Here is a 15792-nt window from a genome sequence, read left to right as displayed (position 1 = left end):
CCACCCGGCCAGAGAACGCTGTGGCGTGAAAAGGGCCAAAGGGGGAGTCTCGGGCCTTCGGGGTGGGTGTGAGTCCAGGACCACCGGCGTGAGTAGGGGGCAGGTTTCGAGCTTCTGTAGCCCTGATGCCCCAGCCGCCTGGGGGGCAGGAGGGAGCTTCAGGGCTTCAGACTCCAGGACAGAGCTCTGGGAGGCCCAGAACCTTCTGGAATGGAATGCTCCGCCCGTGGCATTGACATCCTCCTGTGCGGGACCCTCAGTTAGGGTCTCCGACCCCAGACGGTCGTGCTCATGACATAAGGTGTGAACTCCAGAGCCCCAAAGCATCCTTGGTGCCGGGAGGGGGATGGGGTCACCAGCTCTGGTCCTGGCCAAGGGTGGCCTGGACCACATACTGTCCCTGCGACCCAGGGGGCAGGTGCGAGGGCGGGGGATGCTGTGTCTGGGCCCCCTCCTTTCAGCGAGGAGCAGGAGGGTCTGATCACCGCCCATGGGGAGCGGGTGCCCTAGCACTGGGGCCCCAGGCCCTTCTGGGACCCTTGGGTGTCTGTGTCTGTTTCTGCGTCCTGGCAGGGGCGCCTTCGGACCCGGGCTGAGGGGCCCAGCGGACCCATCAGAACCCGCCTCACAGGAGGCCACCAGGAGGGGAGGCTGGTGCCTTCACCGCTCGGTTCACGCACTGATTCGCTCACTCAGCCCTCAGTGAGCGCCCCCAGGGCCTGGCCAGGGGTGGACCCCTCCCCATTCCCACTGTCCTGCTCTCGCCCCACTGGCACTGGGGCCCAGTGACAACTCAGAAGTGCCCTTGCTTTCAGGGGGGATCCGGCCTCGAGCAGGCAACACCTCGACACAGAACGGCCACCCGAGCGCAGCAGCTGGGCTGTGCGGGGCACGGGGCTGTGCCTGGCCCCGCTGAGCCCCTCAGGCCCGCCGCCCTGGGCCTCCCCAGCAGCCCTGTGGGGCTGTTCCCAGGTGGGGAAACGAGCTCAGAGAGGGGAAGTAAGGATGGCCGCCCAGCAGTGAGAGTCGACCTGCTGGGGACCGGCTAGGGGGCCGGGTAAGGCCTGGAGGGGTCAGGCTGGGCTGGGGGCCGGGCTCACGGCCCCTCCATCTCCGCTGCCGCCAGTCACCAACCCTCCTGTTCTGGTCTGGCCCCCACCCAGGAGAGCCAGCCGGGCCCCTCCTCAGGCGTCCCCTCACCACCAGGTGGGGTACATGCCGAGAGGAGCAGGGAGGCCGGGAGGGGCGGGGTGGCGGGCGGTGACCTCCTGGGCCTCTGGGCCCTCCTCCCGGCCGGCCTGGTGCTGCGCTGGGAGGCCTGGGTGAACCAGGCCCGTCCTTGGCTGGGCCTCCAGGGCAGGGGCCACGGACCCGTCCACTCCCACGTCCAGCCTGAGAATCTGGGAGCGCGTGGGACCGAGGGGGGCCTGGCACGTTCCACTGAAAATACACACAGGTCATTCCCACAACTCCACAAACGCTCGCTGTCGGGCCGGGGTCCCAGCGGCTGATGGGCAGATGGACCCTGCCCTCCGGGGGCCCTGCCCAGAGTTCTGACGGGCACGACGTTCTCTGGCTAGGCTCTGGCCACCCCGGGACGGCTCCTCAGAACCAAAGACACAGAAGCCACTCTGGGAGCAGCAGGGGAGGGGCGTGGGGAAGGAGGGGTTCCTGGGGAAGCCGGCGGAAGGGCAGGGCTGCACGGGAGGAAGGAGGCTGGTGCACGTGGACTCTGTCCTGCTCCCAGCACCTGTGGGCCACACCCCGTCCAGCCCCCTGTTGGGGCCACAGCCAGCGGAGGGAGACCATGGAAGCGGCTGGAGCTGGAGGCCGGAGGGGCCGCCCAGGTGAGGGGTGAGGAGGACCACAGAATGCGGCCCCAGGGAATCCCCACCACAGGCAGAGTCGCCCCTCCTCCAGGGAGGCCACCAGGAAAGCCCTTGCTCAGTTGCTTCCTGAAGCCGGAACACCTGCGAAGAGAGAGGACGGGAGGTGCAGGGGAGGTGGGGTCCTCTGCCTGGTTGATGCTGACCCCGTCACTGTCGGACCTGAGCGAGTGGGCCCTGTGCTGGGCCCTGGCTCAGAGGGGATGCTGAGAGGTGCCGCTTCCCTTCAGGCCTGGAGGGAGGTCCTTGGGGAAACCCCTCCCCTGGCTGGGAAGGTGCCCCCTCCCTCCTCGCCCCCGACTTCTGGGTGGCAGGGAGTCTGCGGATTCCCAGACCCAGTCTCTGGAGCCAGGTGGCTGCTCTGGCACGGCTGGGTCAGGAGGTGATGGGGGGCGATGGTGTTGGGGGGGAGGGAAAGGGGGGACCGGAGAAGGCAGCGAGGGGGGATGGGGAGCGGAGGGGGGAGGCAGGGTGAGGAGAGGAAGCCAGAGGAGAGGGGGAGGCAGCAGAGGGGGAGGGGGAGGCAGAGGAATTGAAAGTACATTCCAGACGGGTGACACACAGCTCTGCAGTGCAGGGCAGGGAGGGGGGCTGGAGGAGCTGCCCTTCACAGGAAGGTCCCTTCGATCCAGCTCCCCTGAGAGGGAGATAAGATGGGTGGGGCCAGGCTGGAAGGAAAATTCCTGGCCTGGGGAGCCCTGCTACTGGCTGCCATCCTTCAAGGCTCTGCTCGAATGCCACCTCCTCCTTGAAGCCTTCTTGGATTCATCCTTGGCTCCCAGGATCAAGAGGAGCCACTGGGGAGCCTGGCTTCTTCTCCTCCCGACAGACCTGGGCTGGCCGGGAACTCGAGGCCGTGTCCAGGCTGGTCCTCACACCGGCTGAGTGCCTAAGGGAGGGCCTGCCTGGGGTGTCCACTCTCGCCCACTGGCCTCCGTGGTTTCCGCGGGGCTGGGCGTTGCTGTCCGGAGCTTGACGAGCACTGGCTATTTTAGTGCCTCCCGTGACCCAGCTCATTTCTGCCACACCCTTTGGTGTCGGTGCTGACACCCCGTCTCCTCCTGCAGGTGGGTTAGCTCTCTCCCCACGGGCCGGGCGGCAGGCAGGACAGGTGTGTGGGCTGCTCCCGCCTCAAACCCAGAGGCAGCAACGGGTGACCAGGGGATCAGAGCTGAGAGGGCGGGGGTCTCGGGGGGAACCTTCAGAAGAGTGATCCTGGCTGCCTCGGCCAGGCCCCTGGGCACTGCTTCCCTTGGGTCTGGAAGACGCAGGGTGCCCACTTCTCAGGCCGTGTGGTTTGTAGGCCCCTGAACTGCTCCTGAGAGGCCAAGGGGGTGCCCGGTGCTGGGGTCCCCCCACGTGCCGGTGCCAGTGGGCACCTCTGAGTCAAGGAGGGCCCTGGTGATCCCCAATTCCGGGTGGAGTAGGGCTGGTCGGAGTCACCAGTGGATGTTGTGGAAACGACGGCGGGGACTTCCCAGGATAGGCCGTCGGGACGCCGCGGCTCCACCGGCCCTGGCCACTCGCTCTGGAGGAAGCAGAACTGAGGCCACCAGCCCACAGCCACGGAGGAGCCCCCACTTCCCGTCAGGCTGACAGACAGAGCCACCAGCCGAGCTGCTCTGAGACCCAGACCTACGGGAGGGCCAGCTCCTCTCCCGGGGCCGTGCTTTCACTCTCTCAGTCTTGGAGTCACTTGCTCCGTGGGAATAGGGAGCTACAGCAGATGTTATCCTCCCGGGAAACTGAGGCCCGGGGGTGACATGACTTACACACCGAACACGCTCAGAAGAATCGGGGCCCGGATTCGGGCTGGGTCCCTAGGTGCTGAGCTGCCCTCACACAGGACCCTGCAGCCGCGCTGGAGTTCCGGGGTCCTTGTCAGACACTGGGTGACGTCTGGAGGCCTCTCCCTGGCCACGTCGGGCCCAGCGGCCTGGTCTCGTGTCCGAAGGCCATGCAGCTCCCCGCATGTGTGTGGAAGAGCTGTGCGGGTCAGGAGGCCAGGCCGCCTTTGGAAAGCGGGTGGTCCTGAGTCCCGGGATCTCTCAGGAGACAGAGTGGGGCTGGGCCGGGCCAGACCCCGAGGTCTGCGGATGGAAAGTGTTTCTGGGCTCCAAAGGCTGCCTCTCTCCATGGCATGCATCTGCCTCTGCCCATATCAGCTTTGCCAGAGGGAGCCTGGTGGGGAGGACAGACTTACTTATACCCTGTTATCTGTGGCAGAGCCGTGTCCCCATCGCCAAGGGCTGGACTCAACCCGGAGCCTGACCCAGCACTGAGTTCTGCATGAGGGTGGGCACTGCTTAAGCATCTCCTGGTGGGCTTCTCCGTCCCGGAGCTTATTAGGGTAACTTTGGAGCAGAAATGACCTGGGCGGATTCACGTCTGAAAGGATCACTAATTAGCTGTGCAGACTGGGGGCGCTGGAGGAGGTGGGAGGGTGCACAGGATAAAGGGCAGGGGTGGGGCTGGGGCCAGCTCAGTGGCATGGACTGGGGACTGGTCAGGTTTCAGAGACGTTTTGAGGGTTGAGTTGACAAGGTTTCCTACCAGCTCAGACGATCCGTGCGAGAGAGAGCTCCCGGTCGGCTCTGAGACTCCTGGTCCCAGCAGCGGGGGGGATGGTACCCCCGGGAACCCAGAGGTGGGTCTGGGGGTTTGTCTTGGTTGGGTCAAGATTGACTCGTCTGTGGGGCTTCCAAGGGGAGGAGGTGCTGGACTGAAGGGCCCTGGTGTTCAGGAGGGGCCTCTGGGCTGGAGATCCTGCTGTGGAAGGGTCAGCGTGGAGGCAGCGTGTCAGCCTGTCAGGCTGGGGGGGCTGCCCAAGGTGGGGCGGGACAGGAAAGGCCCTGGACCCACCAGTGTGCAGAGGTCGAGACTGGGCCTCTAGGGAGGACACTGCCCCCAGGACCGGCCTGGGGAAGGGGGCTCCCGTCCAGGGTAAGTGGGAGCTGGTGTCCCGGGTGCAAAGGGACCCTGTGGGGCTGCCGCTGTCCCCAGACCCAACAGGTGTGGCCCTGCTGCCCGCGGCTGCCCCGCCCAGGGCTTCTGTTGCAGGGCTGTCGGGGCACGGGGGTGGGGGGTGCTCTGTGCTGCTCACTGAGCGCCTGCTGTATACCAAGCGTGGCGTCTATGCAAACAGCACCCTGTGCAACCCTCTCCATCACTGGCGGTGGGACACCGGCTGCGTTCGGCCACACGCCCAGCTCCGTGCTGAAGACGTCTCGGGCATCACCTTTAACATCTCGAATCTACTTCTGCTGTATTACCCACTCTGTCTTTGAGGCCAACAAGGCTCAGAGAGGGGAAGCACTTGCCAAACGTTGCACAGCCGACAGGGGTGGAGCTGTCCTCGAACCTAGGACTGGCTCCCCGGGCCCTGGGCCTGGGCTCTGTCCTGCCTACGATGTGACTGCCCCCGAGGCCCCACGGCGGGGGGCGCGTGGAGGTGTCCAGAGGCTGCGGGGCCTCCTCCACAGCCCAGGGGTGCCCGCAGGTCACAGCAGGACAAGGATACGACTATCTGGCGTACTTTGCTCTCTCCTGTTGAGAAAAACAGCTGCAGACGAAGAGGCCTCCTCCAGCCGTCTCAGGCCGGGCCCCAGCCACCTCCCCGCAAAAGGGCAGCCGCACGTCCAAAGGGAGAAGGAGGTAGCCGGCATCACTCTGAGCAGAGGTGTGAGCCCCAAATTCCAACGCCCCCTCCCAGGGTGCGCCAGGGGGCCGGGTTCAGAGGTTGCCCAGCCAGGGCAGGGCAGCGCCTCTCAGGGAGGCTGGGTGCAGGCAGGGGGTGTGTGGTCTCATCTACCTGGGGGTTAAGGGCGACCCAAGGAGTCCTGGGTACTTGGTCCAGCCTGGCCAGTGGGAGCATGTGTCCACACCCCTGGCTACAGTCAGTGTCCCAGACGGGGCCAGTGAGATGCAGCCCTGAGAAGTGTGGGGCTGGGAGGGTATCGGTGGGTGCTGCCTTCCACTGCGGAGAAAGTGGGAGAGGAGCCTCTTGATCCAGCCACACCTGAAACTGCTCACTCCTGGCCCAGCAGTCACCTTCTATTTCCTTGGGCATTTTGCGTTGGGTCCTTGTCATAAGAGTTCTGATCTAAAGAATTGGAAGTGGGGGGGCGGGGCTGGGCTGTGACTTCTCTTCCTGTCTGGAAACTGTCACATTCCGGGAAATGACAGGGAGTGGGGGGGGGCCTCCTGTTGGGCCCCTGACCCAGGACTTCCCTGACAAGGACAAAGGAGGTCTCCCCGCCCACCCCCTCCCTTCTGAGTCTCCAGGCCAGAGTCTGTGCACGAGGCCGTTGACCGGTCTTGTCTGCGATCCGGAGCCCTACGTGTGCAGGGGAAGCTGTGTGCGGCTGGGTCCCCGTGCGGCAGCTGAGAGGGGTGGTATCTTCACGTCCCACACACCACGCACGTGTCCCCTGAGTGGAGGGGTCACGGTCGTGACATTGACCGGCCATCTCTGTCCTGTTCAGGCTGACGGAGGAGCGCCTTCTCGCAGCCACAGATCGTGCACAAGACTTGGAGGGGGGGCCTCCTCCGTTCTCGCTGCCTCCTTCCTTGCCACCCTATTTCCCCCTCCCCCTCTCCTTCCTTCTCTCCTGCTGCCCTCTCTGCCCCCTCTCTCCCCGTCCCCTCCTCCCCTGCCCCCACGTCTTGGCCTCCCCTCTCCTCCCCAGGCCTCCTGGCCTCAGGGAAGCCACCTTCCACGCCCCCAGTTGCTTCCCCTGGGGCGTGCCCAGGGGGCCAGGCCTGCGCGTGGAAGCCTCTTTCACAAGAAAGTCCTTTGCCCCAGACCTCACTTGGCCCCGGAGGGCAGGGATGTCCCTCCCGGCTGCCCCAGCCAGAGGACACCTGCCCCCAGGAGGACTCGTTGAGCCACCTCGGCCCAGACCAGCCCCGTCCAGCCCCGTCCCTCCCCCAGAGGCCAGCCCACCAGGCCAAGGGCGCTGCCGCAAGGCAGCCCTTCCCTCCCACGCCAGGCCGGTGGGAACGCGGCCAGGCTGACGGCACGGCCGCAGGAGAAGAGGCCACGATGCTCTCGGGGTCTTTACGTCACTTCTGCATTTTCTTTCCACAACAGCCCTGGAACCGAAGTATCATCGTCCTGTTTTCCCCGATGGGGAAACTGAGGCTTGGAGCTGTGATATGATTTGCCCCGTCACAGGGTCAGCAAGAGGCTGAAGCCAGGCTCAGCTGGCCCTTGGATGGCTGTCCAGGGCTGGCAGTTTGGACGAGGGGAGGGCTTCCTGGAGGAGGAGGGCCACCTGGCAATGCTGTCAGTTCAGAGGGAACTCGAGGCCCAGGTAGGGTGGGGACCTGCCAGCCCCCAGCCCAGAGCCATGGCTTCTGATTCCCACATGTCTCTTTTCAAATAGAAGCGACTGAGTTTCTTAGACAAGAATATTAATCATCGCAGGCCTGGATGTTGGATGAAAAGATGCCAGACAAGCAGCCCTGCCCCCCGCCAACCTCATGGACCATGCTGCATCTCTGCTAACGCTTAGAAAATCAGGGCGCCAGGAATCCCACTACTGGGCATATACCCTGAGAAAACCATAATTCAAAAGGAGTCATGCACCACAATGTTCATTGCAGCTCTATTTACAATAGCCAGGACATGGAAGCAACCAAAGTGTCCATCGACAGATGAATGGATGAAGAAGATGTGGCACATGTATACAGTGGAATATTACTCAGCCATAAAAAGAAACGAAATTGAGATATTTGTAGTGAGGTGGATGGACCTAGAGTCTGTCATACAGAGTGAAGTAAGTCAGAAAGAGAAAAACAAATACGGTATGCTAACACATATATATGGAATCTAAAAAAACAAAAAAAGGTTCTGAAGGACCTAGGGGCAGGACAGGAATAAAGACGCAGATGCAGAGAATGGACTTGAGGACACGGGGAGGGGGAAGGGTAAGCTGGGACGAAGTGAGAGAGTGGCATGGACATACCTACACTACCAAATGTAAAATCGATAGCTAGCGGGAAGCAGCCGCATAGCACAGGGAGATCAGCTCGGTGCTTTGTGACCACCTAGAGGGGTGGGATAGGGAGGGTGGGAGGGAGATGCAAGAGGGAGGAGATATGGGGATATATGTATATGTATATATATAGCTGATTCACTTTGTTATAAAGCAAAAACTAACACACCATTGTAAAGCAATTATACTCCAATAAAGATGTTAAAAAGAAAGAAAGAAAGAAAGAAAATCAGGGCGCCCAAAACCTAACAGGAGAAAACATGGGTGAGAGCACAGGACACATCACCAGAGCTTCCACGTGGCAGGAAACCGTCCTCAGAGCCACCTGAAGGAAGGATGCCATTTCTAACCAGAGGGGAAGGGTTAAGAACACACAGTCTGTTCACACCTGGGGTTTTAGGTTGTTTCCAACTTTTGCTTTTTCAAGTTGCTCTGCCCTGAACCCTTTAGTCTGTGGCCGTTCTGTATCTGGGTCATTTTCTTAGGCTAGGTGCCCAGACATGGGATTATGGGGTCAGGGACCATGGCCACTTTCACGGCTCCTGATCCAAGTGGCCGCCAGCTCTGACCGCGGCCAGCAGCCGCTGGGAAAGCAGCTCCCACGGTCCCTCCCCTCCTGCTTGGTGTCCTCCCCCCACCATGGGAAACAGCGGACCCTGGGCTGCGTTTTCATTGTTGGCCGGCAGTAGAGTGTCTCCGTGAGTTTGTCCCCATGTGTCGCTTTTGTGCATCTTCCCTGGTCTTCTGACGAGAGAACATGAGCAAAGAGACCCCGGTCGATGATGTGTTTTAAAGATTTGGCTGATACACTTACTCTGTGCAGATGAAAATACACAGGGACAGTGAAAACATGATTATAACACACAACTGAAGGATTCCCTTTGTTCAGGTTTTTAAATTTTTTACCCGTTTTCAACTTCTATACTGTCAAATCCGATAGTCCTTTTTGAACTTTAAAAATGTGACACATAGCAAATGTGACACATAGCAAATGTGATTTGTTCTATGTCTTCTAGAGCTCTGAAAGCTCTCTGCCTTCTAGAAGTCTCATCAACTATGGGAAAACTAGAAAATACGAATTAGCATTTTTTCATCTTTCATTTTGAAAAATTTCAATCTTACAGAAAAGTGGTAACAATAGTACGAGTGGCTGGGTACTCTTCACCTGCCTTAAGCACCCACTTGCTCTCCCTACCTGGGCTCTGCCATCCATCCACCTGTCATCTATCTGTCATCTACCACCCGTCTCCCCCACTAGGTATCTATGTATCTTCCATGTATGTATGTATATACATATGCGTCTATCTATCTATCCATCTATCCATCCATCCATCCATCTATCCATCTATCCATCCATCTATCTTTCATCTGTCACTTCCACTCCCCATTCCTTGAACCATGTGAAAACAAGCTTCGACATCCTGACTCTTCGCCCCAGGTACCACGGGTCTCCCAAGGACAAGGAAGTCCTCCTGCATTACTGTGACACCATCACCACACCTAGTAGTTTGACTTGGATACAATAACGTAATATTTCTCCGGTGGACCCAGTTATGTCCTGAGAGCTGCTTGCTGGTCTGGACGGAGGAGCCAGTCCAGGACCGGGCGCCGAGCTGACCGTCCTGCCTTTTCAACCGCCGTCGGCCCCAACAACTCGCTCCCCGTGTTCTCTTCATGACAATGATATTTCTGAAGGGTCAGGAGCAGGTGTCTGCTGGACCCTCTCTGAACCTGGGTGTGTCTCCCCCTCCTCAAGGCAACGGTTTTGGTGAGAACGCTGCAGGGGAGGGCGTGGACCTCCACCAAGACACACGTGGCTGAGTTTGTTCCAAAGCGTTTGTTTAACAACTTAATTTCTCAATCCATTGAAATGTGTTTAGTGGCGAGGGGCAGTGAGGGTTTAGTCAGGTAGTTTCTCTAAACTGCCCCAGTGGCATTTAATAAATAATCCTTTCAATTCCTCTAGAACAGTCTTTTCTGGGCTCTGCATGTTCCCGCCCTTTTGTCCTGAGAGCCACGCTGTTCTGATTATTCCAACTCTATAGTATTGAACCTTCCTTCTCACACTCACAGCCCCTGCTCTTCTTCATTCTAGAAGTTTCTGTGCTCACCCCTCAGCCCCGCCTCGACAGGCCACTTTGACTCCTTGCTCCCTGTGAGCCGAGGTCACCTCTGTGTGGATTCTACCAGCTCTGGTCTGACTTGTGCCTTGTGCGCCAGGGAGGTGCTGGCTTCCCCGACGTGGGAAGCCTTTGCCATCCAGTGAGCCCGTCTCTCTGGAGGACACCATCTCACCGCCTTTCCTCCAGGAGGCCTGGAAAGCCACTGAGGCGTGTCCCTGCCTTTCCGTGAGCCCCAGGCTCCGACCTCTGCCTGGTGGGGGGGCGAGCCCTGTCAAATCTGAAGGCCAAGGGGGAGTGTAGGCCCCTCCCACCCCATCCACAGTCAGGACAGAGGGACAGGGCCTGCAGGCGGCCCCCAGGGAAGGAGATGCGGGTTAGCTGTGGGTTCAAGCCAGGTGATCAGCCAGACCCTGTGAACCCTTGGAATTCATATCCAAGATGCAGGGACTTGGCCATGAGTCCTGAAGACCCTGGGAGTTGGTGGTGGTGGGGGGAGCAGTTAGCTGCTCTGGTCTGGCAGGCTGGCAGGTGGTCGGTGGTCAGTAGAGTTTCTGTTTATGTCCCTACATGTTGTGTCCCCGCCCACAGGCTTCCAGTGGCCTGTGTCCCCCTAGAACAAATCCACATCCCTAACTTGGTCTTAAGGCCTGTGTGACGTGCCCACTGCCCACCTGTCCCAGCTCATGCCCTCCTACCACCCCCTCTTGTTGGTCCTCGACAAACCAAGCCGGTTCCTGCCTCAGGGCCTTTGCACAGGATGCTGTGACCTCTGCCTAGAATGCTCCATCCCGATCTTCTCATCACTGGCTCCTTTTCTTTTTTTCTTTTTTTTAATGAAATAGCTCTTTTTATTTATTTATTTTTAATTAAATAAAGCCCATTGTGGTGTGCGGGCTTCTCATTGCAGTGGCTTCTCTTGTTGCAGAGCACGGTCTCTAGGTGCATGGGCTTCAGTAGCTGCGGTGTGTGGCCTCAGTAGTTGTGGCATGCAAGCTCTAGGGTGTGTGGGCTTCAGTAGTTGTGGTGCATGGGCTTAGTAGTTGTGGCTCGTAGGCTTAGCTGCTCCGGGGCATGTGGGATCTTCCTGGACCGGGGCTTGAACCCGTGTCCCCTGCATTGGCAGGCGGATTCTTAACCACTGCGCCACCAGGGAAGCCCCGCACTGGCTCCTTTTCAAACAGGCCTTCCTGACAACCCCAGATTCCTGACCTGGAAGAGTGTACACTTACTTGTCACTTGCTTAGTGCTCCCTGAAGAGACTGTGTGTTCCGTGAGGGCATCGTGTTAGCACTGCGTCCCCGTGCCGTGCCCAGTGCCTGGCACAGAATATCTGTTGCCTGAACGAGTGAATATTTCCTCAAGTGGCCCTATGAGTTGGCTGTTACCCAGAGGAGGCAGCTGAGGCTCCGAGATGCTAAAGAGTTTGCTCAAGGTCATATGGCAGATGAGGCAATGGGGGGTGGGCAGAGCAGACCCCCAGCTCTGCTGGTCTCCAGGTCCTTCAGGGTTTCCAGGGCAGGACATGCCCCCACCCTGCCCCCTACACTCACACTCACCTGCTTAGCTCTACCGAGTAGATATGAGCTCCGGGTGTCTAGACCAGCCTTGTCCAGTAGGAATGTCATTAAAGCCACATGCGGAATTTAAAATTTTCTAGTAAACACATTAAACAAAGGAAAAACACACGGGTGAAATTAATTGCAATCATACAGTTTACTGAACTCAATATGTCAAAATCTTATCATTTCAACAGGTAATTAATGGAAAAATCATTAACGAGAAATTTTACACTCTTCACTTTCATACCAAGTCCTGGAGGCTGCGTGTGTTTTACACGAACAACAGCACATCACAACTCAGACCGGCCATGTTTCAAATGCCCAATGGCCTTGCGTGGCTAGTGGCTCCTGTCCTGGACAGTCCAGATCTGGCCTCGCTTCCTGAAGCCCCCCCCAGTGCCCCTTCCCGTAGGTCTTCATTCACAAAATAGCCACAAAAAGATTGTGGGCTCGTATGCTATTTAAAACTTCATTGCTGTTTGTGTATTTAAAAAGGAAAATAAAAATATTTAATGGAGATTTAAAATCAACATTGAGAATGCCCTCCTGGGCTGCTGGCTGGCTCATCTCCCTTTCTGGGGAGGCTGGACTGGAAAGGCCTGATCCTGAGCCGGGGCCTGGGGCGGCCTGAGATGACGACTTAGTTAACACCCGCCCGGCACTTTCGATCTTCAAGGAGAGGTGCCCACTCAGCGGAGGCTGCTCCTGGGTTAATTGCCCTGAACCAAGAAATCCTTCCCAGAGATAAAGGGAAACGTGCTGTTGCGTCATCGCGAGTTGTCCTGAAATCTGCTCTAGCACCAGGCAGAGGCCTGGGTCTGGATGCCCAGCTGGCCCCCACCTGCACCACCCAGATGAAGGCAGCTGGGCGGCTGTGCCCTTGCCTCAGGGCACCAGGCCCTGCAGGTGTGCGCAAGGCTGCTGCCTTCCTGGGCAGGAGGCTCAATGGCGGGGGGCAGCCATGCATGGTGAAGTTATCGGCCCCCACTTTTCAGATGAGAGAACAGACTCAAGGCAGTGCAGGGACAAACCACCCCAACAAGGCCAAGGTCAAGGGGCAGAGGGCAGCTCGAGCACCTTGGGCCTGGGGAGCAGGTGGACGTGGGCTCCAGTCCCGGCGCCTTCACTGCCAGCTGGCCACATCGTCCTTCACGCCTGTCTGAGAGGTGCAGGACAAGCCGGCCTGAGGGTCCCCTCGGGAGCGCTGGGAGAGCTCGTCCAGAGCAGCCACGGCCCAGGAGCGACCGCCTGGGACAGCGTTCTGCCGCTGTGGGCAAACGCCTGACTTCCTGGTATCTGTCCAATGGGAGGTGGGGCAGCTCTCCACTCCTAGGGGTCACTCAGGGACCGCGGTGCCCAGTAGATATTAGTCATGACTCCCACTGTGAAAAAAATGATGAGAGCAATAATGGAGCGCCGGCTGGTGTCAGGTCCCAGGCAGGCACTGCACGGGGCAGAGAGGGAGTGGGTGAGGGGGGCTGTAGGGTGAAATGCTGGCTGCGCACCACCAAGTGCTGGGCTGGCTGACAGGTCCTTAATGAAACCCCCCCCCCCACCACCTCTGAGGAACGGCCAAGGCCCTTCCCTCTCCTCCCAGGGTGCGGGGGCCATGGGCGGTGCCCGAGGGAACCCAGCGAGGGGCAGACGGCCAGACAGTCACCCCAGCTGCGCCGGGAGCCCCCCTCTGCGCCTATTCGGAGCACCTGACTCACCTTAATTACAGGTCCGCGGCACGTCGGGGCGCGCCGGGGACGCCCGAGATAGCCCGGAAGCACCGGCTCCGGGGGCGACCGGACATCCCGGGCAGCCAGGTGCGCCTTCACCGCCCACCAGCCCCTCCCCCCGCCACCCGCGGAGCTCCCCGCAGCGCCCCCTTCTTCCGCCAGGGGCCCTCTGGCTGGCCTGGGGGCGCCCGCTGCCTGCCCGGGTCACGTGTCCGGGTCTGGGGTCCGATTTGTGTGTGTGTGTGTGTGGCGGCGGGGGGGGGGGTGGGCACGCGGGGCGGGGAACTGGTCGGGGGTCCGAGCCGGCCTCCCGCCCTGGGCGGGGATGCCCCGCGGAGCCCGGAGCGCCGCGCCCACGCGCTCAGCACCGCCGCCCACGCCTCCTCCGACTCCGATGTATATTTAGCCTCTTTATCAAATGTTTGCAGTGAACCGTGTGAACCGCCTAATAGCGGCTGGAAGTGAAACTCGATTCCCGGACAGAAAGGAGCATGTGACCACGCCTGAGCTGCAAGGATCGCCGACAGGGGCAGGTGCTGGAGCCCCCACGCGCCCGGCCTCCGGAGTGAGGCCCCCTCTCCCGCCGAGCATCCGACACCGCCTTCCCACTTAGCCCCCTTCTCCAGAGATGAGGACGCCAGAGTGTGAAACGGGGAGGGGTGTCGGGGAGAGGTGCCAGGGCCCGGAGTCCACGCGTGCGTGGGTTCTCATCCAAGTTGGTGACCTCTTGGTCAAGACAGTCCAAGGTCTAGGAAACAGCTTCTAGGGATCTATTTCTGCCAGTTTCTTCCGAGGATCCGGGGGGAGGGTGGGGCGGGCTGGGTTGGGGGTCCCTGTCCCACCCCAGGGCAGGCCTTGGTGCGCCAACGCGCGTCGTGCCCCGAGTCTCCCCCCAAAGCGGCTGTCGCGCGGCTGCACAAGTTTGTGCCACCCTCGCGCAGCCGCTGTTGTCGTGGTCGCTATGACAACGCGCCGCGGTTTTATTTTTAATAGCGGCCAGCGATTAGAAGGATGCCGGCGCCGCCCCCCCCCCGCAGATCTCCAGTCCCGGTGGTGGATGCACCCAGGCCTGCCCCTCTCCCCGCCTAGCTTTGGCTGGAGCTCCCGGAGAAGGCGGCCCCCCTTTCCGCGTTCCCAGATCTCCTCTCCTCCGCCCCAAACTCGAACTGAGAGCCCCTGAATTGCCAGGCCGGGATGGGGCACAGAGGGAATCACCCATCGAGGTTTGCTCAAAGGTGGCGGGACACCCAGGAACCAGCGAGCCTCTGTACAGAGGTTAGAGCCGGAAGGGCCCCTGCCCCCGCCCCCCCTGCAATACAAGGTGACCTTTCCTCTTTCATTCCCACACCCACTATCAAACCGAGTCCTTTCACCCCAAAGAAGTGTCCTCGGGTCCCCTCTGCCTGCGAGGAATCCGAGGCTCAGCCAGACGTGATGCAGTCAACAATCAGGATGAGTAAGCCACGGAGGGCTCTGCTCGGGGTGCAGCCTGTCCTGGCAGTGTGCTTTTGGCGGCCTTCCAGAAACCGTCCAGTGGTCTCCCTCGGAAGCCGTGGAGGTCCACCTGGTTGGACAGGGGCTGGCTCTAACGTGCTTTTAAACGGTTCCAAGGTTTCCCTAGTTCTGCCTCGGTCATCCTTCATCCTGACCCCTGAAAGCGCGCTTGACGGGGGAGGTCGCAGGTGGGGCTACGGTCGGTAGACGAGGCAGGTGCGTTGGGGGGGCTGCAGGTGTGTGGAGGCCAGTGGAAGAGCGCTGGTAGCCCCGGCCCACTGGGAATCGCAGGAGGGGCCCACCCCTCCCCCCAGGAATTTGGAGGAAGGCGAGCGCCCCCCAAGCGCCCACTGGACTCCGCCTTTGAAATGCCAGAGCCGGCCGAGCCGAGGATGAAAGACCGCCTGCGGGGCTGCGCCTTTACTGCCTTTGGCGGGAGGGCGGCCGCGGCGGGCAAGGGCCTAATCCACAGGATGGGGGCGTGGGGGTGGAGGGCTGGGGCGGGCGGAATTCTCCGTCGGCCACCCACCGCTCGGCAGTCTCCTAGCCTCTAACGGCCTCGCCGTCTAGGTTTGGGGTCGCTTGGCCCGTCACCCCTCGAGCCCTGATGCCGGGGCTCGTCCGCCCCCTCGAGGGACCCGCCGCCGGGGTGCGATCCCGCCAGGTCTAGGCAGGCGGAATCTATCCAGCCCGGCGCATCGCCCTTTGGTGGCGGGGAAGCCGTCCGGCCCAGTTCAGGCCTCGGCCTCCCTCGCGTCTCTCCCCCGCATCGCTCTGTGCGGCGCCGCGGCCGGAGGTGGCGCTCTGTGCGCCCAGCGGATCCCGGCGCGGGAGGCTCAGACTCCCGGGTGCCTCATGAGCGGCTCTTTTCTTTTCCTTGCCTTCCACCCCCTCGAGTTCCCGGCTCAGGCCGCCGCCCGGCTTTCCACGAGGCAGCGGGGACTTGGAGGATGAGGGGTCCCAGGGTGGGGACGAGGCACGCTGCAGCCCCCTCCTCCGACCTGGGC

General features: G+C 60.8%; 1 protein-coding gene and 1 long non-coding RNA gene across 7 annotated transcripts; one reads left to right on the top strand and one right to left on the bottom strand.

Annotated features, from left to right (window-relative positions):
- The first annotated feature begins 1720 nt into the window (after positions 1 to 1720).
- Positions 1721 to 7927, top strand: LOC103015271 (uncharacterized). Of its 6 annotated transcripts, none has more exons than XM_007174594.2 (4): positions 1755 to 1847; positions 5032 to 5565; positions 6979 to 7063; positions 7274 to 7927. In XM_007174594.2, exons 1-4 carry the CDS (start codon positions 1808 to 1810, stop codon positions 7281 to 7283), a joined length of 669 nt encoding a protein of 222 aa, XP_007174656.2. In that variant the 5' UTR covers positions 1755 to 1807; the 3' UTR covers positions 7284 to 7927. The 6 variants fall into 6 exon arrangements, 3 of the variants coding, with proteins under 3 accessions (XP_007174656.2, XP_007174655.2, XP_007174654.2); XR_450357.2 differs by lacking the exon at positions 1755 to 1847 and adding an exon at positions 2567 to 4533 and having other exon boundaries at positions 6371 to 7063; XR_009005308.1 differs by lacking the exon at positions 5032 to 5565 and having other exon boundaries at positions 1721 to 1847.
- Positions 7928 to 11702: 3775 nt separating this feature from the next.
- On the bottom strand, positions 11703 to 15776 carry LOC103015094 (uncharacterized). The gene is made up of 2 exons (XR_450356.2): positions 13280 to 15776; positions 11703 to 12949 (listed from the first exon to the last, which is right to left on the bottom strand). It is a non-coding gene; the product is annotated as an uncharacterized LOC103015094 (long non-coding RNA).
- Between the last annotated feature and the right edge of the window lie 16 nt (positions 15777 to 15792).

The sequence above is a fragment of the Balaenoptera acutorostrata genome, chromosome 15 (assembly GCF_949987535.1).
Source record: "Balaenoptera acutorostrata chromosome 15, mBalAcu1.1, whole genome shotgun sequence".
In the NCBI taxonomy this organism is placed as follows: Eukaryota; Metazoa; Chordata; class Mammalia; order Artiodactyla; family Balaenopteridae; genus Balaenoptera; species Balaenoptera acutorostrata.
Note: the sequence above shows the minus strand (reverse complement) of the source record. Positions and strands in the feature narration are given on the sequence as shown.

Coding starts and splice junctions, on each gene's coding strand:
- LOC103015271 (XM_007174592.2), top strand. CDS start 1,808: ATGGAAGCGGCTGGAGCTGGAGGCCGGAGGGGCCGCCCAG. Junction 1,848..5,031: donor AGGCCGGAGGGGCCGCCCAG/GTGAGGGGTGAG, acceptor CTATGCAAACAG/CACCCTGTGCAACCCTCTCC.